Source organism: Hippoglossus hippoglossus, chromosome 7 (genome assembly GCF_009819705.1).
Source record: "Hippoglossus hippoglossus isolate fHipHip1 chromosome 7, fHipHip1.pri, whole genome shotgun sequence".
Lineage (NCBI taxonomy): Eukaryota > Metazoa > Chordata > Actinopteri > Pleuronectiformes > Pleuronectidae > Hippoglossus > Hippoglossus hippoglossus.
In genome coordinates this window covers 24,211,037-24,237,634 of record NC_047157.1, presented here as the reverse complement: position 1 = coordinate 24,237,634, position 26,598 = coordinate 24,211,037, and the positions used below count along the sequence as shown (strand labels likewise).

Sequence of the window (26,598 nt, the reverse complement as noted above, 5' to 3'; positions counted from 1 at the left end):
TTTTCCTTACAGCACACGCCCTCAAACTTTGAACGCTGCGGTTTCTCGGCTCATTGAGAAGCTTCGGTCAGTCTCCTACTGTTTACTATCTGGTTTTGGGAAAATAAACAAGACGTAGATGTTGTTGGACCTTTGTACGATTACAGCCACTGAAATGTAGAGTTCATTAATGACTCTATGAAAGTTTTAACTCTCGACTGTCTGCTGTGTTGTCATGGTGTGATTTTGCACACGGGGCTGCACATCAGTGAGATCATGTCAAATCTAAAAATATCAACTAAGTACCAAACGGAACTGAAGAAATAAAAGTTTTCACTTCCCAATAAGAACAGGGCCTGACCACTGATGGATAATATGTGTAGGAAAGCAGAATAAAACCAAATTAAGCACATGGAAGAGATATATTTCAATCTTAAATTCCAGATTCTAAATGAGTAAATTAATGTGAATCTGTGAGTATGTTCTCAAAGCATTATTTGTCAGTGTAACTCACCGCTTTGGTGCACTGCACGTCCTTCCCAAGCAGCCAGTTGAGCTCCAGGTTTCCTTCTCCCTGGTAGCAGGACTGCAGGCGCTCCTTGATCCGTGCGTTTATGTCCCGGATGGTGAAGACGCAGAGTGCTGAGTCATCTGGCGGTTGATGAAACTGCTTCTGGCCCTTGGAGAAGATGGTGAAGAGCACATCATCCTGGGCGCCGATGCCGAGCGAGGAGGCGAGGATGCGTCCCGGTTTGCCGAGGTAGGCGGCCTGCAGGAGCCGGTACTCAATGCCGTTTTTCACGCAGCCAATGGGGAGGGAGACGTAAGAGTGAAACTTGCGGTCGTCTTTGCAGAGGCGGACAATGCGAGAGGTGTAGAAGAGGTCGTTGGAGGAGCCACTCGATGACATGCTGTTCTCTGGGGTCTCAGGCTGGACAGTCAGGAAGTAAACAAAGCTGCCACTGGCAAAGCCGTAAACATAGTAAATATCAAAGTGGGAGACCAGCGCCAGTGTGTCTGACGGTATCTTGATGAGGGACGACACAAAGTCGGTGTGCAATTCATAGTCAAGCATCGCTGAGGATTCTGGGTCACGGGGCAGCTTTCGACTGGAGATGGTGGGGAAATAGTCCTGTTTTCCATCTACGGCTGTGCCGATAAACAGGGTCCCATCCTGGCCTTGTGAAGGCACGATGACCCCATACATGGTCCCGGTCTGGTTGACACTGGAGAGGTAGTGCTCTTTCTTATGAGACGGCTCCACTAAGATGAACAGGTCATCCAATCTGAGGAGTTTACAGACGCCCTGGTAGAGGCTGCCGCAGGCCAGCAACCGATTCTGAGAATAATCAATGAGGAGGAGCTTGTTGACATTGTTGGTCGAGACGAGGGGCTCAGAACACGGCTGAACGATCAGCGGGGGGTAGCAGGCCTTGTTGTCGTCCTCTGGGCCTGTATCATGGGACACCAGGAGGGTCAGGTTGCCCGAGAGCTTGTACACACGGTTGACCGCTCCAATATACAATGCCCCTGTGCTTTGGTGGACCGTCAAGTGGTTGAAGATCCAGTCCCGGCGTTCAGGGTGGAAATTAGTGAATGTCTGCCCACTGCACAAGACGGGGGACGCCAAGAGCCAGAGGACTAGCAAAGTAGCTACACCCTCAGGTGATAAAGTCCTGCGTGTAGCCCGCCGGCCCTCCATGTTTAACGGGCCTGCGAGGGACGTGCAGAGGAAGCAGAGAGAATGGGTGAGTGGCAGAAGGGAGGAGACCTTCGCCTTTTTGTTGTCGGAGGCAAATTCTTTCCAAACTTTGCAAGGCTCTTCACATGTTTCTGGAAAAGAAAACAAAGGGAGAAAAGATGTTAGACATCAAACCATGACTCATACTTCATATACAGGAAACACATGTGAATGACTGGGAGAGAGTCTTCATTGAAGGTGCTTGAAAGGTCAAAGTTTAGCTCCAGTGAGGCGATGAGCTCGCGGAGGTTTAACGAGACAATTGGCGGAAACCGTTATGGTGCACATTCCTGAGGAGCTGCTGGGCAGAGTTGGGACGATGCAGGAAAGAGAGGCAGGTTACAGCGAAGGAAATGAGCCTGACCTGACTCACACTCACACTGTCACACAATGAGCAAGTGGTTTCTAAGAACCACAGACCTCACATTTCAAGTAAAGCCTTGGACAGACCACTAAAATGTATCTAAACTTATCTACATATCAAAGTTATATATTGATACGTGTACATAGACGTATTGATGTGTGTATAATCAGGATTTTAAATAATAATAAAAATAATCTTCCCGAAAATATTACACCAATAATAACCACAATAATTCAGCTGAAATCTCTGTGTTCTCCACACAAGCAAAACAATAAATAAAAAATAGAACATAAAACGAAAATAAAACGAAAGCAATAAAATAAAATATAAAGCACAAATATAAATCATAAAATAAAATACATTACTGAGTGGAATGACTGGATGAGAATGTAAATAATACTGATAAGTGGTAGTGCAAGTATTACAAGGTGCGATCTTATGGCCGTATTCACCTCCCATCATCTTTTTTCACTCCAAACCATCAAACAACAGCCAAGTAATTTCTCCATTTTCCATATTTATCTGTTAAAACATACAACAAGCAAAAGTCTGCAGTCCACGCCACCATGCTCAGCCTGGGCTGCGGGGATCTCTGTCCACGTGCCATAAACCCAGAGACACAGCTCGGTGCAGTCTGTCCCCGGGACTTAATTATCCCGTCCATTGGAAAGGAAGGCCTGGATCTTATTACTGGAACAAGTGAGAACAAATTGGGAGCCACTTCCACACGCCCCTCCCCTCGCTCCCCCGCCTTTTAAGGAGCCTTTTTTTTTTTTACGAATCTGAATCTATTAATTATTCTTTTGTAAACATTGCTTTTGTTTTTTTTTTGTATCCTTTTATTCTCTCCATCTCCGGCTGACAAGATCAGATCGTAGAGGGATTAACCTCTGGGGGCACAACAGTCATCTTTTGAATGAATCAGCCACGGTGTTGCATCTGCACACATGCTTCCTCATGAAAACACCCCCCAAAGGAATATACAGTACATGTGTATTTGTGTGTGTGTGTGTGTGTGTGTGTGCCTCATATCCCCAGTTTTATCAGTTTACTCTATCAGAACCAAGGAGTGTGAGGGGCTAACAAGTGGAGACAATGGTGGCGCATCCCCAAAATCAAGTATGATTAGGCGTAGCGATCCAACAAGGGTAATTACTGTGGAGCTGGAGGAGGTAAGCCGAGGAGCGACATAGGGGACGCTGGGGGCTTGGACGTGTCAGAGTCGGCCCTACATCGTTTGTCACGCTCCGGATTTGCATTTGCAGCAGCGAAGGCACAGAGAATCAAGGGTGAAAGATGTGGCTGGAATGAAAAAAAGCCAATGCGCCTTAAATTAACAAGAACTTGCAGTTGAAGATAGGGAGGGGGGAGATACTGCTCATCCAGGCTCCTGCAGCTACTGTGTTTGAGACAAGTTTGATTTGCGGAGGCGATTTGGGATTTCGCTCTGAACCGTGTCCGCCCTTTCGCAGCCACTGTCCAAATCTTGTAATGGCCATCCTGGGGTCCCTCCCCTCCCCCTGTGATCAACGGGTATGCTACTCAGCTCCGACTTAAATATAGACCCTCGGGGAGCGTATTGATCCATGTGTCCATAAACACTGGTCCTAAGGCCCAGTCAAGCTGTTCGTGGCGTGTGTGCAGGCGGAGGTGTGGGAGGTGCTCTGTCCCAAGAGCAGTTTATTAGCATGGTCATAAAAGTGCCACTGCCGCCAAGAAAGCAGCGAGAGCCAGACCCCCACCCTCACATTCAGCTGCCTGTGTGCTGCCTTGCTCCTTTGTTTGAGTTTGTACTTGCTCGATGTGCAAAGTGGATCCCTTTGGTGGTATAATCAGCCTCCTGCTGAGGCAGCTTTTCGCTCGAGCCCCGCAGCCTTTTCCCCTTTGGAGCCTGCGCTGCACCCCCACCCCTTAATCGTATATGTGTATACAACATTTACTCCCATCCATCTTTCATTCCTCTCCTTTCTATTCCTCTCCTCTTCCCTTGTCGTTGGAAGAAATATATGCATCGCTCCCTCATGTTGAGGCAACAGCTGCAGAGGCAGAGGAGGAAAGAGGGAGCCGGTGAACGCTGTAAATAAAAGCCTCCACAAAGGTTATCCATTCATATTGCATTCGGTAACAGAGGGGAATGAAGTCTTTGTTTAAGTTGATTGCATGACCACCTCTTTGTTGCACTTGACAGAGTCTTCTCTGTACTATGCAGCTGAGGAGGAGACCTGAAGAGAAAAGGAACAACAACACGTCACCTCTCGTGCGCTTCAGTTCAAAGCTTTGCCTTTTCTTTTGTTTATGAGGAGTCAGAATTACCAAGAAGGAAATTAACATATAAATGCAACCAGGAATGATTCACACTAAATCATAGTCACCTACTGACCTAGAAAAAGAAGAGGGCATGACGAATAGAATTAAGGATTTTTATTTTGTCAGCAGCTTTGAAATTTGAGCTCCTGATATTTTTTGCCATGATGCTGCGGCTCAAACAACAACAACCGATATTATCAATATCAATAAATCAGCTTTTCTTCTAACGCACGATAAAGCAGACGTCTGTCGCTCTCTGACAACACCAAACACAACAATTTCAGCGTGTTGACACATCACAACTGAAGTCGTCGCACACAGGCAGGGAAGATTGACTGGCATGATGACAAACTGTCAGCTGCTTTAGTGTGTTACATCACAGAGGAATATGAAATGCAGGGGGGATGAAAAAAAAAACCAAAAGACGTAAAACATCACGGCCATTGTCAGTAGATTTCCATCCTAACGCTCATCTGACAATGTCTTTGGCAGACATGCAAGGCAAAGAAACACGAGCACAGAGTCGAGAGACACAGGAAAGCACTCGCATTCCTGCGCACACGCAAGCTGTGATCATGGCAAGAAGGAAATACAGTTTTTGCAGAACTTCCATTCATAATGAATAGTTAGGCTCACAAAACGCTGCATTGGCACACTCAGCCCGGCTGCTTCTGAGCACTCATTAAAACAAACTGTTCCCACTGGCCGGCTGGGTTCTGTCACCGTGTCTGGCTGCGGGTCCCTTCGCTGATATTTTGGTGATTTCCCCAGCCGCTGGGCAAGACGCAGCGCCCATGCCAACCGTGGTTTAAAGGGAGGGGGGGGTTGGTTTACGCCGGCCATCTCGTGAAAAGATGCTGAAGAGGAGCAGCAGGCAGGAGAGGAAAGGCCAGACGTGTAATGATAAGCTATGTAAACCATCACTGTGGCTTGTGGAAACAACAGCCTGAGGGCAGTGCAGCAGCCAGCAAGCAGAATCAGGGAAGAACAGGATTTAGGAAGTGGCCTCTGGAGCGGGAGCAGCTCTAAACCCCGGTCACCCTGGAATAGACAGTAGGGTCTTCTGTTTTTGTGCCTTTTGATTTTGATTTTCCTTTTTGTCCACACTAAGCTTCTTAACAATGAAGCCAAATTTGCTTGATCTCCCGAATTCATATTTACAGCAATTGTATTGCGGAAGATAAAGAACATGAACCATAATCCATTTACGGTGCTAAATCCATTGTTGTCAGATCGGAAAAGGAAATGGGAGATCATAATTTCATGCCTCGGATTAATGTGTTATTCCCTGAGTGATTAATGTAAAGCGTGAAATCTTAATGCTTAAGTAAAAGTGATACGCCGCAAATCAAAGAGACAACTTGGAACAAAAATCAACAATCCGGCGAGTAAAAAGGTTTAAAACGTTTAATATTACGCTCATTGCGTGGTGAGCTTTTCAGTGGATGTGGACGTTTGCACAGTAAAAATAGAAAAATTTGAATCTTCCCTAAAGGGAGATCTTCTTATATAGGAGACTATAAAAAAGCGATTATAGCGGCAGAGGTTAGTCCATTAGTCTTCTCTCTTTGCTGCTATCAGGAGTGGAGATAATGAGAGGAATCGCTGGCATCCTGAGTCGCTGAGCTCAAGTTATATTTATACACTCTTTTGTCTCAATGTGAAATAAAATTCTCTGCTCCAGCGCTGGATGAAACTGTTTCTGCTCCCGGGAAAAAAACTCAGCACATCTACTCTGTGTCCATCCTTCCATCCTTCCATCCTTCCTTCCATCCTTCCATCCTTCCATCCTTCCATCCTTCCAGCCAGGGGAAGGGAAATGACACAAGGGGCGGAGAGGGATAACACCCTCAGAAACCACAAGCCCTCCAGTCGCTGCTATCGCTCCTCTCGTTGCAAGTAGCTGATTATGCCTAATAATTCCGTCTGTCTGAGGAAAGTGGTATTAGTGCCGCTAGTACAGTGCTCATGTAAAACCATTTTGTTTTTGTTTGTCTTCACATGCATGTGCAGAGTCTGAGCTACGGAAATTAGAGGTGCATGGTAAATTAATGTGCACTTGTCCACGATTAAGCATGTGCTGTACGGGCGCCCTCACAGAGCACTTTGCACCCTGTGTTTATTAGCACTATCTTTGTTAGTGACCCACATCGGCGCACTTGCTCACGACCGTCAATTGCCTTCCGATGAATTGCGCCTATGAAAGCAAAGTACTTCCCTGCACCTCGGCCTCTGGGAGTTATTACTCCAACGGACGCACGCGGGAAAAAGATTATTAAAACAGCCCCCGACATCTTCCGCAGAAAACAGCGTGTCATCCTGACGCAGGAATAATCGAGTCTCACCATAGCTGCTTATCCCTGAATGCAAACAAGGGCACGTGTGTGTAATCTTTCCTTCAGCCCTGCCTCTGCTGAGTCCCCCCCCCACCCTCCCTCCCGCTACACACACTTCAAACTCTGTTTGAGCAAAAACACACTGGTATTACGCCTAAAATCTGTGACATCCACTGAGAGAGATTACACTGTTATTCTTATGCTAATGATTTCTGTTTCCCCTCCCACAGCCGCCGCCTCCTCCAAATACACAGATGCACAGACATTCACTTTCATGCTCTTGAACGAGCTCATGCAGGCACGTATAGACACCCTCAATCAAAGGCTTGCACAAATATAGACAGGGGCACATCCAGCGTAGACGTGCATAAATTAAACTCCCTTTCCCCCCCCCCAATCCTTGTTTCCGCTGACACAACCAACATGTTCTTTTCCCACTAAATTGTATGTTGAATCCTGAGGCGTGATCTTCTGCAGGCAATCCCGCTACCCGCACCAATGTGGCGTGCGCCTCATCGTCGCTGTCTGTCATCCTGTGAAAGCGGCTTTCTATTAGGAGGCATTTCCATAAATCTAAATTGTAAAGGGCCTCAGTGCGAGGAGAGGGAATCCTCAGTGGGCGAGGAAAACAAACACAGCAGGATGTCACTGGAGGCCACAGGATCAGATATCTCACCTCAGCTCGCGAACACATCGCAACTGCATCAGCCTCTCTTGACTGACGCCATTCACACCTTATCGAATCGGACGGTCTTAACTATTCCCGATGCTGCGCGGCCCTGTCACTTTGAGAGTCAATAGAGTGGTGTAATGAAAGCCGTATGTGGAGGGATTGCAGTTGTGCAGCAACAGCATGAAAGGTAAAGTACCTGTGGTGTGTTGGTGAATCTGAAAATGAATTACAGCTGTATGAATTATTAATAGCTGCAGATATACACAACTGTAAAAAAATCCACCTTCTGAAGCCGTCTAATATCCTGCAGTCCAAAGGAATTTAAAATAATATCTCAAATTATCGTTGCTGTTATGTCAGAGTTATGAGACAGAAACGGGTGAGTGCACTGAAAAGTGAACGTGTTTTTCTCCTCATATGTATCTCAAAGTCGACTAAATTAAATTAATAATTCCAACTCTAGTAGAGCGGATTATAATTAAGAAAGAAAGAAAATAAATGTAATTTCCCATATCTGAGGTTGTTTCTTTCGTTTAAGAGTTGTTGAAGCAGACAAAGGGACTTGGCCGAGCTGAAGAACTTGGCCCGTGCAGCAGGTAGCAGGTGCAGAGGACAGCCAGAGGGGCATCGGCCTGAGTGAGCAGGCGGCCGTGCGTCCTGCGCCGAGTCAACGGGAATGAAACGAGTGGATGGCTCCGAACGTCTGGCCTCGCTGGAATCACATTACATAAACGCTAGGTCGTTAATGTGCTGCACAGCTGAACGTAATGAGTGAGGACCAGCGACTGTGAGGGCAGGAAGATACAGATGACATGAACATGAAGGGCAGGCCACAGCACGACCTGTGTGTGTCTGTGTGTCTGTGTGTGCATGCAAGCAGCAGCATCACCATAGTGTGTGTGTGTGTGTGTGTGTGTCTGTGTGTCTGTGTGTGCATGCAAGCAGCAACATCACCATAGTGTGTGTGTGTGTGTCTGTGTGTCTGTGTGTCTGTGTGTCTGTGTGTGCATGCAAGCAGCAGCATCACCATAGTGTGTGTGTGTGTGTGTCTGTTTGCTCTTTTTGGTGTGTATTTGCTTTCTTTATCAACAGACTCTCCCTGCAGGAGTGTTATCTGCCTACAGCTGCACTCTGCAAAAACAAAGCTTGGACTCTGACCTTTCGTGTGCAGTTACCCAATCACAAATGAAGCGCCAATGGACCGAACCTTCTGTCAAGTAATCACGCCAAATCCACAGCTAAGCGCCACCGAACAGCCCCGCAAGTGGGAGGAAATGTGGGAGATTAAACACTTGCTCCATGTGGAGTGTGTGTGGGGAAGGTTTCAGGTTCACGGAGGCAGATTAATGAAGAAGAGCACATTTTCTAAAAATCTCTTCCATTTCCATAACCACATATCTCCCCGTGCATTCGCTCACTCTCCCACTCACTGCTTCATCATGTGTCTCACTCTCGGGATCAGAGCGCTGCCGGAGCATTTGGCTCAGTGGCCGAGGCAGCTACTGTTGGAAGGATTGAGAGGAGGGAGGAGGATAGGGAGGAAATAGGAAAAGGGTAAGGCAAGCAATGAAATACATCAACTGAGATAAGAGGACAGAAAGAGTGAATGATGGCCTGTGAAAGCGGGTGGGAAGGAGACAAAAAAACAAAGCAGCGCCCCCCAGTTTGAGGGGGTGAGAGAAAGATAGGGAGATGAAAGAAAGTCAGGGGGAGTGGGACAGACAGACGAGGGGAGAACGGAAGGAAGGAAGGAAGGAAGGAAGGAAGGAAGGAAGGAAGGGAGGAAGGAAGGAAGGAAGGAAGGAAGGGAGGGGAAGGAGCCATGCAGACATTGCTCCAGCTGGGTAACAAGCCGTTACAGCCACAGTGGCAGCCACAACTCCAGAAAGCTGGCACGGTACGTCCACTATTATCTGGAGCAAATTTACACAGGCTGGCTGGCACACTCAAGAGGGAGGGAGGAGAGGGAAGGGGGTCAAGATAAGGAGGAACGAGGGGAAGCGGAGAAGGAGAGGAACAAAAACTGAGCTGGTGTTATTGTTTGGGTCTAAACGTACATTAATATCCAGTTATTAAACAATGAGACGTGTTATTTCACTCGGTAGTCACCAGCCGGAATCCCAAAAAAAACGGTTATGTAAGATTCTCAGTGGGGAGGAAGGGAAGGGAAAATATAACTGTCAGTCAAAGTAATCCCCTCAATTTCTGCTGCTACTGTTTCATCTAAGGAGTGTATGATATAGCCTGGTGTAGCTCTGTAATCACCCGCTCGCTGAGAGGATGAGGCGGCTCCGGGTTGGCTAACACCCAAGCACTGGAGAGGCAGCACGAAACACACTCCTCTCCTGAGCTCCTCCGGCAGAAGAAAGAGTAAAACGATCACAGTGAATTGCTGCGTGGCTTAAAGATGGATGAGCCACACAGGTGAGGGAGTATATTGTTCTGAGTTGGGTAGCGTACGGGTGCGATGCCCGCCGACCAGCGCTGTGACGTAACGCTTACAATGGGGCCGATGATGTAATGCCGACATGTCAGTGCGAGTCCTCGCTGCTGCTGTCAGCTGCGGCTCGTCTCATGATAAAATCAATTATCCGTCGATGCAATTAACATGACGGAGAGTTTGTGTGATCGCTATTCCCCCACCACTCCCAGTCCTGGACCAGTTAGCTGGCAGCGTGCACGCCACTCACACCAAGCAACACACTCAGACACCTAAAAACCTTCTCTGCCTTAGGAGCCTTCTGAGAGTTGAGGCCATGTGATGAAGTAGGAGGCTGCCATGTGATTGAGAGATGGTGTCCACAGCTAATCGGTGTGTGTGCATGTACACGAGTTCCTGTCTCGCTTTCTCAGCGTGCATGTGACCAAATTCATTTCTCACACTCATCCTCTCCACTGGGTTAATGATCTTTGCAGCTAACCTCGCTCCTTCTTTGATATCCTGACCTCCTACTCAACAAACGTCCTCTGGTCCACTGCAGTTTCACAATGAACGGAAAATAATTTTGCACTAAACGACCCACGATATTGACTTTTTTGGGTTTATAGTCAAATCTGCCCTCATTGTAAAGCAGATTATTGATTGGCTCAGCCCCTCGTTGCCCATGAGTTGTTTGTCAAGTCCAAACTCCAGAGCAGGGGACACATCAGTCTGCTCAGGGTCGGCAGTAGATACTTAGGTTTATCTCACACTCATGACTGTGATTTATTGCATTGGAAGCACTTGTCGGGAATTTAACCACCAACCCCAAACAACCCGCTCTTCTCCCATCCAGTGTTTAAGCATCATGACTTGACCTCACATTAGATTCACTTTTGAACAGACATTCTCTTATATTGCCATTAAGACGCAGGGCTTGTTTCCGCAGGGCTTGTTTCCACTGAACCAAACACAACAACATGTGTGTGTTCCGGAATCAGACGTGTGACGTGTGACAAAACATCCTCTCTGCTCATAAGGGCTCCACGTTTTACACAGTTATTGATTCAGTTCTGTAACTACAGCTCCACCAATTCCATATTTGTACCTTTTATACAGAATGGCACGGCAGAATAAAGGCATATCCATCTTGCCTTGAACACACTGTGGTACGTACGACTGTCCGTCCGACATCAGTCTGTCCATAGCAGGACAGCTTCTATGAAATACTAGTACAGCTAAGGCTAAAGGTGCAACATGTACATTTTCTCTACCGCCACACATGGTTTCCTGAGTGGGCGGTGGAGATGGGCGCTTGCCAAGAGACAAGAGGTTACAATACGTCTCGGAGCGGTGCTACTACATCACGGCAGGGCTAGCTGGTTAGCGTGCAAATTTCAATTAAAGAAAAGAGGCGATAGAAACAGAAACAGAATCAGAGTTAACATTACCATTGCTTGATGCTGAAGTCGCAGCATTTCTGCCAGATCGGTAAGTAAACAGCTGTTAGCGTGAACGCTGGCTATGCACAGAGCCAATTGTAAAAAACGTACATGTCGCCCCTTTAGGGCCCATTTTCTGGCTCTTTCTTCTGAGGCACATATAACAGATGCATTATCACACACGCCACAAATGGTTCTGCCTCTCTGCCGCTCTCTCGCTGTGTTTTTCCCTCCACCCCGGCCCAGTAGAGAGCCCTCTAATTTCATCAGAGGTGATAAAACACCACAAAATCAAGTCTGCGGCTGGTTACTTAGCCCAATCTCCCTTTGGATGAGAGGCAATAACAGCATGTGGTGAGGAAATTGGGTGCTTACTCACACTGAAGGATACATGCCCAGCAAGCAGAGTGGACTGTTTGCTCCGAGAGGCTCAGAGGACGACCCACCACACAACACATCACCGCTATTCATCTCCCTGTGTGGGTACACTGCAGGAATTTTAACAAGCAGAAATTAATTTTATGGGTTTTCTGATGAATGAAGTGAGACATATACATAAAGTGCATCTATGGCAAAATAGAGTGAAACTGTGTGAAAGCCTCACCAACTTCTGAGACAGTCAAAGTGTAGCACATGTGAAGTGTATAAAACTGCTGCTATGGAACCACAGCTCGGAGAAAAGCTCACACTACATTTGTATGCAAGTCCAAGTGGGACCGGCAATGAATATGGATAATAAATAATAAATAGAGAAGTGAGTGCCGCAGTAAGCATTAGCCGAGCCTTGTGCTTCCCTGGGTGTGTAAATAAAATCCACCTGATCGTCCTCTGGAGTGCGACAGCTGCTGACAGGCCACGCCAGGACAGGACGGAGCGCAGAGAGCATGCTGGGAGTCGGACTGAGTGACTGAATGACTGGCGGGATCAGTGCTGAAGTGCACACGCATGCCTTCCGGCCTGTTCCGTGTGAACCCCGTACAGGAAGCAGTGCTGGCTGGGATATGGTGGAAAATCAGGCTGGTGGCTGGTTTCCTGTGAGTGCACTGAAAGCGGAGCAGGGACACGGCCACAGCAAGCGCTTTCCTATCAAAACACAAGGGTGAAGGTTTTAGGAACACTGCTGTGAGGTTTGCCGAACAAGATCTTTATTAAATAACACAAATGTACTGTATTACAACACTGCACAAAAGAGTTTGCGCTTCATGACCTACATTTTCTTCATAAATAGTGGAAAGGACCTTTTTGAAACTCAGCAGAAACGTAAAGACAGGCAGTGGCATATAGAAAATGCCCTGGAGTACCGGCGTGCACGCTACACTGTGAAGCACATTCATTACACATGTGGCACAACTGCTCCCCGCTTGCTTAAAGCAGAAGGGGTGAGTCGTGGGGAGGTGGGAGGTGGAAGGAAGGAATGTCATTGTGACCTCGAAGGTCCGCGATGAAAAATAGTGTGTTGCAGAGTAATGGCAATGCCTGGTATTAGTCACTGTAGCTGCGAAGGTTGAGTATTGTACTGTATAATACACGCGAGAGATGGAAGCAGCGTTTGTAGGAACATTATCGTGCAGCACTGTGATGAAGCACGGAGAACAGCAGAGGATCGGAGGTGGAAGGAGTCCAATTCTCATTATCTTCAAAGTCACAGGGACCAGAGGGAGAAGAGAAGCAGCCCTATGGACGTCTTGAGATTATACTCTGCCGTACACTGCCAGGCAATACAGAAAAACCCAGGGCTCCACTCCACAGACTATTACCAGCGAGCCAAGCAGGCTTTTTTCCTGATTCCCCATCACCCCTCTCCCTTCTTCCACACCTGCAGCGACTCTGAGCTTTGCCCTTTCTGGTGAACCGGGCAGAGTGAAGCAGCCTGAAATGAGACGGCGAGGCCCACATGTATGATAGTTACACCAGACACGGTTCCTGGCTGTCAGAGCCACTCTGAGTCTGTCAGAGGTGTATGAAGAGCTACTGCAGCCCGTCCACTACATCAGTGAACCTGGGGATAAGTGCCTCACACTCATTTTCACAGGCCACAGGCTCCACAGTCTGCCCCCTGCTCTGCTGTACAGATATAACACGAAGATAGTGGGGCCATCCATATACTTCAGACAGACGCTGGAGAACATCTTTTATATGTGGCCACTGAGCCTCATACAACTATCCATCAGTATTCTTCTTGTACTACATCTTGATACAGTCGCCCAGCGGAATGGCTTGGATCTCTGGAAAGCATGTCATTGATGTAATCACACACACTTGCATGCGCATAAGTAGGTCTTGAGGGGGGGAGAGCAACATTGACATTCAGAGCGGGAGCTGTCTAATTCCGGCTCCCGCGTAAAACGGACTGTAAATCTTACAATGCTTTGACTGTGCACCATGTAAAAATGCCGGGCAGGAGAAAAATACATGTTTAAAGGGCTTAAGTGTAGCAGCTCTCCAGTGGAGTGTCTCACGTTGCCTTTGCATTTCAAAGCTCACAGCCTCTGCAGCCCAATGCAGCTTGTTGCTTTCTGAGCATTAGGTTTGATCAAAGACTAATCTTTGTTAGTAGGATGATTAAAATTAGCATCTGTTTCATTGTTAAAGAAGTGAGGCATGCTGGGACCAGAGACCAAAAGAGAGCGGTGGTAGAAAGAGCAATATAGAGGGGAGGGGGGAGAGAGAGAGAGGAAAAGAGCAATACCTAGAAGAGCAATAAAGAACATGGAGAGACGGAGCAATAACTGAAAATAAATCAGAGAAAGTGTTCCCACGCCAGGTCAGTGTGTCCAAAGCCAAACTCAGGGGATCTGAATTCCTCTGTGGCAGTTTTCACCTCACATTAACTTTTTTCCTGAGACCGCACACACAGAAGATGAGGGATGCTGCGGCTCGACTGCTTTAAAAGCGATCATACCGGACCACGGGTTTAGTGGAGCAGTAAAATGAGGCTTCGGCAGGCAAGCTGGCCTCGCTCCATCCAATTGAGAGATGCGACTGAAAGCCCTCCACGATAAGTGTGCCATGGCAGAGGATATGCTGAAGTCGATGCCTGCGTCCGAGTCAGCAGGAACGCAGCATCGGTGCGGCCAGAGCATTTCCCAAGATCACCACATTCTGTCATTCTCAGTTGGGGGAGATGCTGCACAGGCAAAACATGGGGCAGGCTACTTGGCAGGTCGACGTTCAAGCCAAACAAAACAGTCCTGCTGCTGCTGGTCCCCATTAACTGCATCAGCAGCAGGGAAAACATATAATCATACCCCAGCATAAAAGAAAAATGCAATAAGAGAAAAGAGGAAAAAACGATAAAAATCGACTATTTGCTACCCGGGAGAAAATGTAACTAAGGGGGAAAAAGCCCCATTCAGCATTTCATCAGTAACATAAATAGGAGCAGCTGGAGCAGACTAACATGCTAAAGTGGGCTAATTAGGACACTTGGTGGTTGGTTCACTGCTGTTTCAGTCTGCCTGGGACCAACTAGGAGTCAATGGGAGAATCTTCCCATTAGTCTGGAGAATTAAATCTCCAAACACACCTATAGAGCATCCGAGCCCGTGCGGCACAGCGTGTGACATTGCTGTAGTTTGCTTTAACTAGCGCTGTGTGGAAGGTGCCATTCCTGCCTGGCACACGCTGCCCTTGACTTCTGCGAAAACATTTCCTATTCCCTCCGTCCCTCCCTTCCCGCCTCCTCCTCTCTTCCTGTCTGACTCAGTCGCAAGTAAAGATCCCAAACGTCCCTGTTTCCTCCTCTGTTTTGCACCAGAAGCTGGAGTCAGTGGATTTCAGTTTATTGTTACATCCAACCCTCTGAGTGCTGCGTGGTTTGACCCCTGACCTTACTGAGTCATGGTCAACGTACAGATGGGCCAGTTTGAGGAAGTAATAAGTAATAACCGAAATTAAAATGAGCAGAATATGCCTCACCATCATCTTAATCAGAAAGTCTCTTGTCTCTTGTCTACACACGTCGTCTCACTCATGAATACCTTCCTTCTCAAGAGCGGAGGAAGCTTGCAGATGACGACCCTGAATGTTTCGGTTAAATAAAGCCATACATCCAGGGCCCTTTGTATTTTTTTCCCGTATAAAAACCTGTTATTGTTACACGCGGCTTTTGTTAGAAATATGTTTTTACCCTGAATCTGTGAAAAAGGATTTCTGGCTTTCCATCCGTCTACACATTTCATTCTCTCTTCTTTGCTTTCCCTTTTTCCGAAGGAGTTTCATGTACAAAGAGAGGCGGGGTTGTTTACCTTGAAATGGACGCTACTGTACGTGTTCTCAGGGCAACAGACAGGCAGACACACCATATTTTAGCCTTTCAGACATTAAGCCATTGAGGCTATTAACGCGTTGAGCAACACAACCCATGAACACTGTAGCCTCGGTAAAACAAACAAAGGCGCGGTGCCCTTTATCAGCCTTGTCAATGTATGCACACAAGGAATCCGCGAAGGATTTACGCTGCACTGAGAAGAGGTGTGTGAGTAGGAATGTGCTCGTGTGTACTCTAGATCTATTCATCGCTGACATGCCGCCCAGCAGCCCCTCTCTCGCTTTTAGAAACTAATTTTCCTTTCAGTCAGGAAGATGCGCGGCAGACTGTGGGCGAAGGTCCCGAAAAGCAGGTGAATACAAAAATGTGCTGACATTTCCCAGCATCCAAGCCACATGCCAGTCCCCTCTGGCATCCTTCCACCCAGCTTACGCTCACTCGTTCTCACTCTTCCACCCGCGAAGAGAGAGGGAGAGGAGAGGGAGAGGGAGGAGGGGATGATACTGTTAATCACCAGCTTTTAGTAGAAAAGAATTGTCTGTATTTCACAAAAAGAAAAATTGTCAAATTAAAGCTGAACGTTGAACAAACCCTCTTGAGTGATACATGAAACCAGGCGAGAGCAAATTGTTTACATTCAACGTTATGTTCACTGAAAAATGCCTGAAACGTTGTGCATGCTTTGTAATTAAATGCAAATTCACCTCACCTATTCACCCCTCGTCCGGGTGAACACGTTGTGGGGGGCTTGCAGCAGCAAATGCAATGAGGCTTGTGCGAAGTACTTATGAGTAAACATTGCGTCAACAAGCACAGAGACGCTTTCTGCAATGACCAAAAAGAAAATACTCCAGAGCGTTCCTGGGTTTTCTCTTAGAGACTAATGAGGAAATAAGGGTCTGTCCGAGGTTGTAGCAACATTAACATTTCAAATTCACTTCGAATGCACCTTCCACGTGGATCAGGCGCTTAACGCTGTGTAAATCCCTAAGTGTTGCAGATTAAGACAAGAAAAAGGAAACTTATTCTCTGCTGTCAAGTACAAACCTGCCCCTCTCACGTCCCCGCCCTTATTTTATCTTTGCCTCCCTTTTTGCAGGCAAATTCAACAGAGCGGCCATATTTAATCAGCATCCGCACAGACAACACAAGGATTTCAAGTCGTCCGCTGCACAAGGCTTTGCTGTCACACTCGGACAAACTGTCCGAGATTGCCCCAGTTCGTGCTCCTCCAACAGCACAGGAGTGACAAAGCCTCTGACCTACATTCTGTGAAGATGCAGTGAGTTTTGATAATGACTTCTGCATGATATCCCATCATGTCACTTTGTCTGCACTAATGATTTTTCTCTGCATCTTCTGTAGGGTGCATGAAGATGCCGCTGTCATGTTTCACATTTCATTGATTGTGACATGGGCAGAATAATGTGTCTGTGTGAGTGAGGTCCCGCGGCTCCACCGAGTACATGCAGTGTTTCCCTTCGATAGCAAGGGGGCACGGGGAAGTACGAGTAATGAAAACAGCATCGAACTTCCCTTTTCAGAGATTCATGTTGATAACATTTGTCTGGCAGGAAGAAATACCGGTCAGTCGGCAGGCACGCTGTAAATGTAGCTCAATTTAGTTTGTACAGCGTGATTCACAATGGCCGTTTTGTTGATATCGTTTGATAAGACGGGCTCCCAAAGAAATGCATCGAGAGAACCGGATTCATTGTTCCTCAGCATCCAGCACATTCCACACAGTCCTGTGTACAAGGCTGTAATCTTAAAGGTCAGGCCGAGGTCGGAATCAACAGCAGAAGCAATTACGTTCGCAAAGTGTTGTAGTTTCCCCAAAGCATCGGCATAGACTTTGTGCAACGTTTATGACAAGCTGCCTCCCTTTTTTTTTTAAAGTACCTCTCATCCCCTTCACTAACCACTGGCTTCAGTGTGTGGATCAGAGTCATGTATTCATGCATAAACATGACTGTTATCCCAGGGGAGAATTCATTTCCCCTGGCCTGGACACTATAAATCACCTTGGGCCAAAGTAAAGAGTCTGGAGTTGCAGGACTGGCGGCAGTAGCTGCGGTCCAAACTTTTTAGTTTTTCTCATGATACGTCCAAAATCCTTCCATCCTGGTACTTTCACAATCCTGACCAATAATTTACAGTAGCACTGTTTTGAATCGCACACATTTTATTGTTTGCCTTTACGCTTCCATCAATGTTACAGAGGAATTAGAGAGTGGCCTACATTCTATGAGTTTTGGGAGTTTCAAGGTCTTTCATCATCAATTTAGCCCAATTTACTTTGGTCTACAAAAAAAGTTTATCAGTGTGTGTGTGTGTGTGTGTGTGTGTGTGTGTGTGTGTGTGTGTGTGTGTGTGTGTGCATCCGTCCTTTCTGTTTGCTATCTCACTGGGGAATTAATCTGGAAGGGCCTATTCCCCCTTTCCTTTTCTTGCCGTCTCTGCCGAGGGCTGCGAATGAGGCTGCTGCCACACACTGAGAGGAGCCGTCCACAGAGATAAGACACCACGGCTGACTGGGGAACAGTAACAATGAAGGAGAGCAGAGGTGCAGGTATACACATGTCACTGAGGCTTGAAGCACAACGTGAGCGCTGTGTTGTCCTGCAGCCACATATCGGAGGAGAATCCAGCCCAACGAGCAGAGAGAGGATTCAGGTGAATACAGTGACGGGTGAATCGTACAGCTCTTGTGCAAATGCAGCCATAAGTCAATTACACACTGCTTGGAGATAGCAGGGAGAGTTAATGGCCATATTAAGGCTCCTCTGAGTGGAGACTCTGAGTGGAGTCCTGTTTGTAATTGCTCTAGTGTATATGGTGGAGGGACAAAGCTGCTGTTGGCTGCGCTCCCCTACAGCACATGAGCAGACTAGACAAGCGATGTCTGCACCCGTTTTCCTGCAGTAACCATAGCGACAAACGTAGGCAGAGGCATCCTCATCACCAGGGGGCAGTGTGGGCAGCAGAGTATTGTGTTGCCCTCGCTGCCTGCCTACTTGTGCCTTTCTCCACACACACACACACACACAAAAGACACATGTGCCACACAGTCAAACGACAATAAATTACAATGGACACAAACACATGCAGCCAAGCACACACTATCCCCACACACACACACACACACACACACACAGTCATCTGCTCCTGACAGCTGCCCCATGGCGTCTTCCACAGCACCCCCCCCCCCCCTCCCTCCCTCCCTCTCTCTCTCTCTCTCTCCCGCTCCTTTTTTGTTGCTCACTTATTGTCAAGTTTCCACCAAACAAAAACACACGTCCTCCCATGACACCAGCTAATTGATTATTGATGGTGCCCGGGCTAAACTGACTTATATTCAAATGCATGTGAAAAGAGAGGCAGAGACAATGCGTCCAGTGCTTTTCATGAAAATGAAAAGTCGAGGCATTTGCATGTAAAGTTCGAGTTTTTTTTCCTCCTCTGTCCTTTCTGTTGTCGTGGCTTTGATATACTACTCGGGCTGTTCTAGCCTTGGGAGCAGTTTCAGGACTAACGCGACTGAAGGGAAGCAGCGTAGCTGCAGTGTTCAGGAAACAAGCAGCCAGCTGAAAAGTGCTGGGAGATAAAAACAAGTGGAAAGAAATCACAACAGCCCTCATGGCTTGCTGAGGTAACAGTCTGACTTCCAGCCGGTGTGAAGATCAGTCACAAACAAACAGCCAGACTTGTTATTCTACGGGTCCCTGCGCCAGGATTGCTGCCCTTATCACTGGCATCGCGTAATTTTGTCACACGTGGGAAAATGTAGGACGGCTTCTGACAGCCGAGATCAGATAAAGAGTGAGAGCGCTTGGGCAGAAAAAATGTGGAGATGGGGCTGAATGCCTGAGCAGACTGTTGTGTGAGGGAGAGGGAGACTGATGATTACTGCAGGCAGATTGAGGTGCTGAAGAACGGCGGAGGCGAGAGACCCCGTCCCGTGGAAATGTGTCATGAAGGCAGTTCCATTAACATCTTAATAAAGGCTCCTCTGGCCCTGGAGAGACCTTGCGCGCAGGCTGGCTCCTCCACTCACACGGGGGCCCAAAGCGGATCTGCAGCATGTCAACGAGAGAACATTTAGGTTCTGCCAGTATTACATTGTGAGGGTGTTAAGCTTTCCCAAAGGAGTAGCCTAAATGCCTACCCACAAACATGCTCCACTAAATTCCTTTATTCCCCCGTCCCTCCACTTTCATTTACTGTCCATTTCTCCATCTGCTGGATTTAGTGGCCCTACAAAAGGCTTTGTTTGGGGCAAGCTGGCACGTCTTTGGGACGGCAGAGAGCACGCTGGGGTTCACTGCTAACTTGCTGCCATCAATGGAGGGAGCAGGGTCTGAACTGGGCAGCCTGGCAGAGGGGCGATTGTGAACCGTTCCCCGTCCGTCTGATGAGACCAGCTGGAGACTGTTTGGAACCTGCACACACACACACACACACACACACACACACACACACACACACACACACACACACACACACACACACACACACACACACACACACACACACACACACACACACACACACACACACACACACACACACGCACACCTCTGGGAAAAAAGACAAACAGCCAGCGTCGTGACAGAAATGGGGAAAGACACTCTCTCAACAGGCCAATCACAGAATTAAAAAACGATGCAAAGTGAAACACCACAACAGAAAATGTGGCTTTTTTCTTTTCCGGTCTCTCTGTGTATCATGAAAAACATAATGCAACGTGTTGCTCATACTGGGCAAGCTGCTACTTAACAATGTAGTGGCCTGTAGTCATCAATTTAAAAATGGCCTCAACGATTCAATACGTCACTGAGAGCTACATGCTCAACTACTCAAGATGATGAAAGCGGCCGCAGCAGCGTGACTCGACCATTAAATGCAGCCCTCTGGTGTTTTCCAACATCTGCTATTGTGTGGGAATTATCAAAGAATAATTCTGCATCCCCGAGATCTGTATGTTAATATGAAGGGAGATTCTTGATGAGGGAACATTCAAGACTTGATTATTTCTGGCACGAAGCAGAGCGGCGGAGGGGCAGTGACATGGCATCAAAACATATTTCATCCTTCTTATTCAGACGCAGACAAAGCAAATGAAAAATCTATCTATTTTCTCAAAGAAAAGAGATCTATCATCCGTCCATATAATGGAGAGAGTCTGAAAATCAATTTGCTTTGCTTTCTAATATAAGCTCTGCTGCTGGTGTGGACGCGCTCCAATATCACTTCCCAATTTCAGCAGTGATACCTGCCTGATACCCGAGAGTCAGAGTCATTGTATTAAAGTTCTGTGTCATCGTACACCAGAGACAGACTCCTCAGTTCCTCAATCAAGATATCAGAGTGTTGCCTCTACGGCCAACAGCAGCGTGAATGAATGAATGTGTGTGAGGATGATTATTGCCCACGGAGACAGGTTAGAAAAACATGTGTTGTTTACAATCACCCAGAGAAGAGAGGGCGAGCAGAGACAGTGTGAATGTAACCGTCTTCTCTGTGTGTGGATGAAGAGAAAGAGGCTCAGACTAAATGTTCTCCCTGGCCGCACTGCACTTGATCAATGTCACCGCAGATCCAGATCTCCCTCGTGTCACTCCTCACACGTACACACACTCGGCATGTGCGCGGACCCCAGACACAAACATGCACATAACGAGGCCGAGGGAGCGGAACGTGCGTGGGTCAGGGGGGGATTGAGATCTCTGTTGTGACAGCTGGACAGTTGAGGGGTTCAGATAAACAGCCCACAGTGAGGCGAGACGGGAGGCCAATCGCTTTTCAAACAAACACTCGCTCACTATTTGTGCAGATAGGAGGAGGAGGAGGAGGAGGAGGAGGAGGAGGAGGACCTGTATCTGTGGGAGAACGAGTCAGGGAACTCACAAAAGCACCATTATCTGCACGGGTTTGTGTGTTTGCATGTGTGTGTGTGTGTGTGTGCACGCAAAAGACAGTTGGGGATGGTGGTGGGGGGGGCCTGCTGCAGAATGCACAGCGGCCGAGCGCGTTCGCAGTATTCACTCATTAAGAAATAGGTCAAGGATTCTGCCTGCATGCGTGGAGACTTGTCAAAATCTCTCAAGCTAAACTGCGGTGAGTCTGGCTGCCTTAAGGGGGGAATCCAGAGAGCAGCAGAGTGTGTGTGAACGCTGGTGGTGACACAGCACACAGAGAAGCAGCAACATCTCATTCAGTGGCAAAAATCGTGCAGTTTAAGGAAATCGGTTGGTAACGTCATCATAGTTGTTGGAGAGTGTAAGTGGATGAAGGGAGGTTGCTGCGGCCCCCCGATAATTAACTCAGCTCGTCGTCTGGGCTCCTCGCTCTTCAACAACAGAGGACGCTCTTGAGCCATGTGCGCTTATCAGTAGAGTTTGTCGCAGATACTGACAGACGTCGATTGTGTCTGGTCCAAAAGTCGAGATTAAAAACCTCTGAAACGAAATCCTGCACGGTCCTGACAGAAATATTCCTGACTTTAGCTATTCCAGAAGAGTCCTGGACAGACTTATGCAAATCACTCATCCATCCCCGCTGACCACAAAGCTTCACCCTGAACCCAATGAAAACATAGCAGCCCCCCCACAGAGAGGTGAAGTGGAGAGAGGCAGCAGCAGCAGCAGCAGAGAGACAACCCCTCGCTCCACCGAGCTCCGTCCAAGTTTGTCCAGCTGAAGCGATTCCTCCCCAGCTCGGTGAGGTTAACCTTATTGATTTGAGGAACGTGTGATGTTGTGTTTCTCGAAAGGCGTTTCTTCAAAGGCATCACTTGAAAGGGCTTCATCGAGCACGAATCCTTAACATCTCTGCTCATATCCTCCATTATTTAAGAAGAGAACAAACCGACTGGCGAGCCGTCGCCTTCAGAATTAACTTCCAACAACAGCTTTGGAAAATGTGTTTTAACAGCAGTTCTCTTGTATGAACACGTCTTCAAAGAAATGCGTTAGCAGCAATAAGCTTGAGTCACATGCGGTTAATGTCGGTGCATAAATGGCAAAGTGGATTTGAGCCGAAGCAGAACTAATAGAAGTGTATAAAACAGTCATATAACTAGTCGGATTGCTCAATGGTACCAGCACAACATCACTATCACTTCTTTTTTTTTCATTAGACTGAAGTTAATTAGCTGAATATAATCAGAGTTTCTGGTTTCTTCCTCTAAATGCAACTATTTCCACCCCGGTGCCTGTTTGTGGGGTCAAACCGTTGTTTCACTCTGAGATGGATATTAAAATAATGACACGAGTGGGCCACGCTGCAACGCTTCACATGTGAGGAAACTGTGACTTCACCAAGGAGGAACGGGGTTTTGATAGCGCGAGCACAGGGATTAATATGCTGCCCATCGACTGCAGCAGATGTGAGTTATTTAGATGCAAATGTTGGGCAATTTCCCACTTAAAGACAACATTTATTTTCTTTAGAGTCATTGTCACGAGCGCTGGCCGGCTGACAGAGGATGAAGATTTGTGGGGGCATCTGCTGGACTGGACAGATGAGGTCTGGAGTGGATGTGGGATCCTAAATTGCCGCTAGTTAGTCTGACAGTAGATTGGTTGGATATTATATATTAGCTTTTTGGGATTTTTTTGTTGCACCATTTGGGAAGGGAAGAACAAATCTGATGAGAAATTCAATGAGATTTAAAGGATATGCACCCGATCGGTGACTTCAGTGAATCTATTTCGATAAATGTTTCATGTTTCACAGACTCTAGGTTCACTTGTTGCAGTGACTCCAGGTCTGCAGCCTGCTGGCAAATTACATCTGAGCTGGTTTATGTGTGATGTGTAGTTCTGTGGGTGAACGAGATGCTGAGCTCAAGGTCAACAAATAATCACAAATCATTGCACAGTCCAGCTCTGACATGTCTGCAAAAATAACTCTGCAGGTAAAGTCACTTCATTAAATACTGTGGAACCAGACTGACACAAACCAGAAGCTTCCCCGTGAGCGAGGACGAGGCTGAGTGGAAGTGTCATTCCTCTGGAGCAGATTGAAACCACACTGTAACACTGGTGCATCAGCAGGAAGCCCAATGAATGAATGAATGAGAATAGAGCATAGATGTGAAGGATCCTGCTCCACTTCCAATGCAACGAATCCAGTTGCTGTAGGTGAACCGTGCGTTTTATCGGTCTCGAGCATGAGCCAGAGCCACAGTGAAATGTTGAGGCAGGCACCTCATCAGAGCCTGCAGCCTAAAAAAATGAAAAATGTCTCTCTGCACTTGTCTCTCCGCAGAAATCAGCCCCCTCTGATTTCCTGGGGAGGTTGTAGCGTGAGGTTTAAACCAACATTTACACCCAGTGGAAACCACATCCAGCCTTTGAAATAAAACAAATAAAGCGCATTGATGGTTTACTCACCTCCTGATTTAAAGTGGATCTCTCCCTGTGATCCTGTTTCCTTCCCCCCCCGAGCGCGGCTGATGTCTTCTGGGTTTTTCACTGATGCGCTGCGGGACTCACATCCACGGTGGACAGAGACAAAATGTTTCCCAAGGACAGAGTCTCTCTCGGTCTCAGTTCGGATGGTTTCACCCTCGCCGCCTCTTTCCCCCCCAAAAAATCCCTGCCTAGGAAAACCTGCTCCGCGCCGGCGTCGTTCAGAAAAAACGTTAAATTCTGTGCGTAAACTTGCGAACCCGCCGTCTCCAGCCTGGTGTCACCTCACCGGACCGTGTCACATTCCTTCAGTTTACTGGGGGGTGGGGGGGGTGGGGGGGGTTTGGAAGTCCTCCGGGCGGGTTCTACAGTGCGCACGGGTCGGCCAGGCGTGCCATGGTCCCGACGGTGGTGGTTTGTCCGTTCTCACACAGCTCAGCCGGACTGCCACAGACCAGCGGCTCCATCCATGTACAGTAGCGCGAGTACGGCGCGCTTGGCACACTGCGCATTTAAACCCAGCCCCCCTCGCACTCTCACGGCTTGTTATGGTGTTAACCGTTTCCGCCCTGACACAAAACTTTCACAACAAACACACCGAAATGCAGGTATTCACACGAGTGAACATCAGGTACACACTAATGAGAAGTTTGTCTTTTAATACGCTATATAAATCACCTCATCACTAACACGCGCGCTGAGTGTGACGCTTCTGACATGTTTAGGGGTCGTTTACAGTTTGAAGATCTGTCTCTAAAATGAAATAAAAGATTTTAAATACACATTTTTTTTATCCCATTGGAAATTTCAATAAACCCCTAAATTGACTGAATGTTGGAATGTGCATCTAATGTCTAAAAAAGAGGATTTTACCCATCACACAGTTTTGTGTCACACGTTTGATTCCAGTCAGTCCCACTCTGTTTCTGTTGGAATACTGCCATCTATAGACCAAACTGAGAACTGCTTCTCTCTCTCTCTCTCTCTCTCTCTCTCTCTCTCTCTCTCTCTCTCTCTCTCTCTCTCTCTCTCTCTCTCTCTCTCTCTCTCTCTCTCTCTCTGTATGTATGTATTTATTGCACCACTCACCAAAACCACCACAACAAACCTGAGAGACTGGTCCATATTCTCAGATGCAGGTTTTCAAGTCCTTAAAGTATCTTCTCCTGAAATGTTCCGTGACACATGTTTTCTGTCCAAATACATTGTAAGTGCACGTGTGAGGTATTTTTTGGTGGAATCATGCGTTAAGTGGCAAATAGAAATTCATGAGTCTTCTCCTCTTTAGGCTGCTATCTCTGTCCTTCACTTTCAAGTCAATGAAGACTAATGTTACTCCGGCTGCAGACACGATCAAATCATATTTATTTAAATGTAAAGGCGCCCAACAAGTACACGCCTGTCGCTGCTTTCATTTTTATTCATAAGTGATGAATCTTTGATCGCCCATCTCCATATCAGCCGGCCGACTGTTGACTTTTAGCTTTCTTTGCATTTCTCTCCTCGAGGCCGCATCCTGTTTTTAAAACATCGTATATTTCTCTCTTTCCATCGCGATGAAGGAATGACATTGAAACGGTTTTCACGTCACACCGGCGCCAAACCTCTTATCTCCTCCTCGCATCTGTGCCCTGAGCGGGTTATGACAAAAAAAAAAACGAAAGTAGGCTATCCACATTCTCTGATGCATCAATAATGCAGAGTAGGGGAAAGGGAGCCAGTGTCTGCCATCAAAAGTATTGCGAAACTGCCAGGAGGAGGAAGATGTGGAACAACCAGTGTAAGTACACTAAAAGCACAGCGCCCACTTAAAGACAGGGTCAATAGCTGGAGGGGGTCCATATTGGTATTTCACCGCACTACCTCTCAAATGGATCTTAGTCAAACCTGGGCGGCAGGGGTAATCAAATACTGGCTCTTTCAATCCATTACTCAGGGCCCTGTTTGGAGCCGACCTGTTTTGAACAAGCCCTGATTTGTTTGATTGGGACATAACTCAATTCATTGAAAGAGCATATTGCAGAAAACTGTCTTGAAGAGGTTTCGGCGTTGTTCGCGCAGAGAGAGATGATAGATCAACTCAGTGTGCACGGTGAAGTCTGGTTATTATGACCAGCGCGATATTATCAGTCATGTTTCACCTCAGGACACGTATCGACTCATTGAGGCTGGTTACAGAACACTGAAAACTATATAAACATCTATATTAAATGAACATTTTATAAATAGAACGAGATTTGCAAGCAGAGTTGCCGTTGGAATCATCACATTCATTTCTTTAACTTCCTGAGATGTGATTAATTATTTTTCAGTCGACGTGCACAGATTGCATGAGACAAGCAAACCAAGAGGAAAATCTCGGTGTTTTCTTGCCCGTCTGTCGTGATCAGCTCCGTTACTTTGCTCTTTCAAGCATTTGTATTCAACGCAAAGTTTTTGTCCATTGATGTGCTCATAACTCACAGATTCACCTCATGTCACAGACCTTTGTCTCCTCCTCCTCTGCAGCAGAGAGTCAGGGAGGCCCATGTCCTCAGTGGTGCTACTCAGCCACTTCCAGTCCTGGCCCCTGTCCACACTGCATCTGAAATCAAAGTGCACATCATTGGTCATTAGGGTGCTGTCAGATAGGCAGGCCGCTGGTCACTTT

At 47.2% G+C, this 26,598-nt stretch overlaps 1 protein-coding gene across 2 annotated transcripts in view; it reads right to left on the bottom strand.

Moving 5' to 3' along the window:
• plxna2 (plexin A2) overlaps positions 1–24,242 on the bottom strand; it is a 163,972-nt gene extending 139,730 nt beyond the window's left edge. The window contains exons 1-2 of one of the 2 annotated variants that reach the window (XM_034589888.1): positions 23,931–24,242; positions 494–1,812 (exon numbers count right to left, since the gene is read on the bottom strand). In XM_034589888.1, the coding sequence (XP_034445779.1) occupies positions 494–1,681 (1,188 nt within the window). In that variant the 5' untranslated portion in view covers positions 1,682–1,812; positions 23,931–24,242. The remainder of the gene's footprint in view (positions 1–493; positions 1,813–23,930) is intronic. The other variant, XM_034589887.1, reaches the window with a different exon arrangement.
• Positions 24,243–26,598: the final 2,356 nt, after the last annotated feature.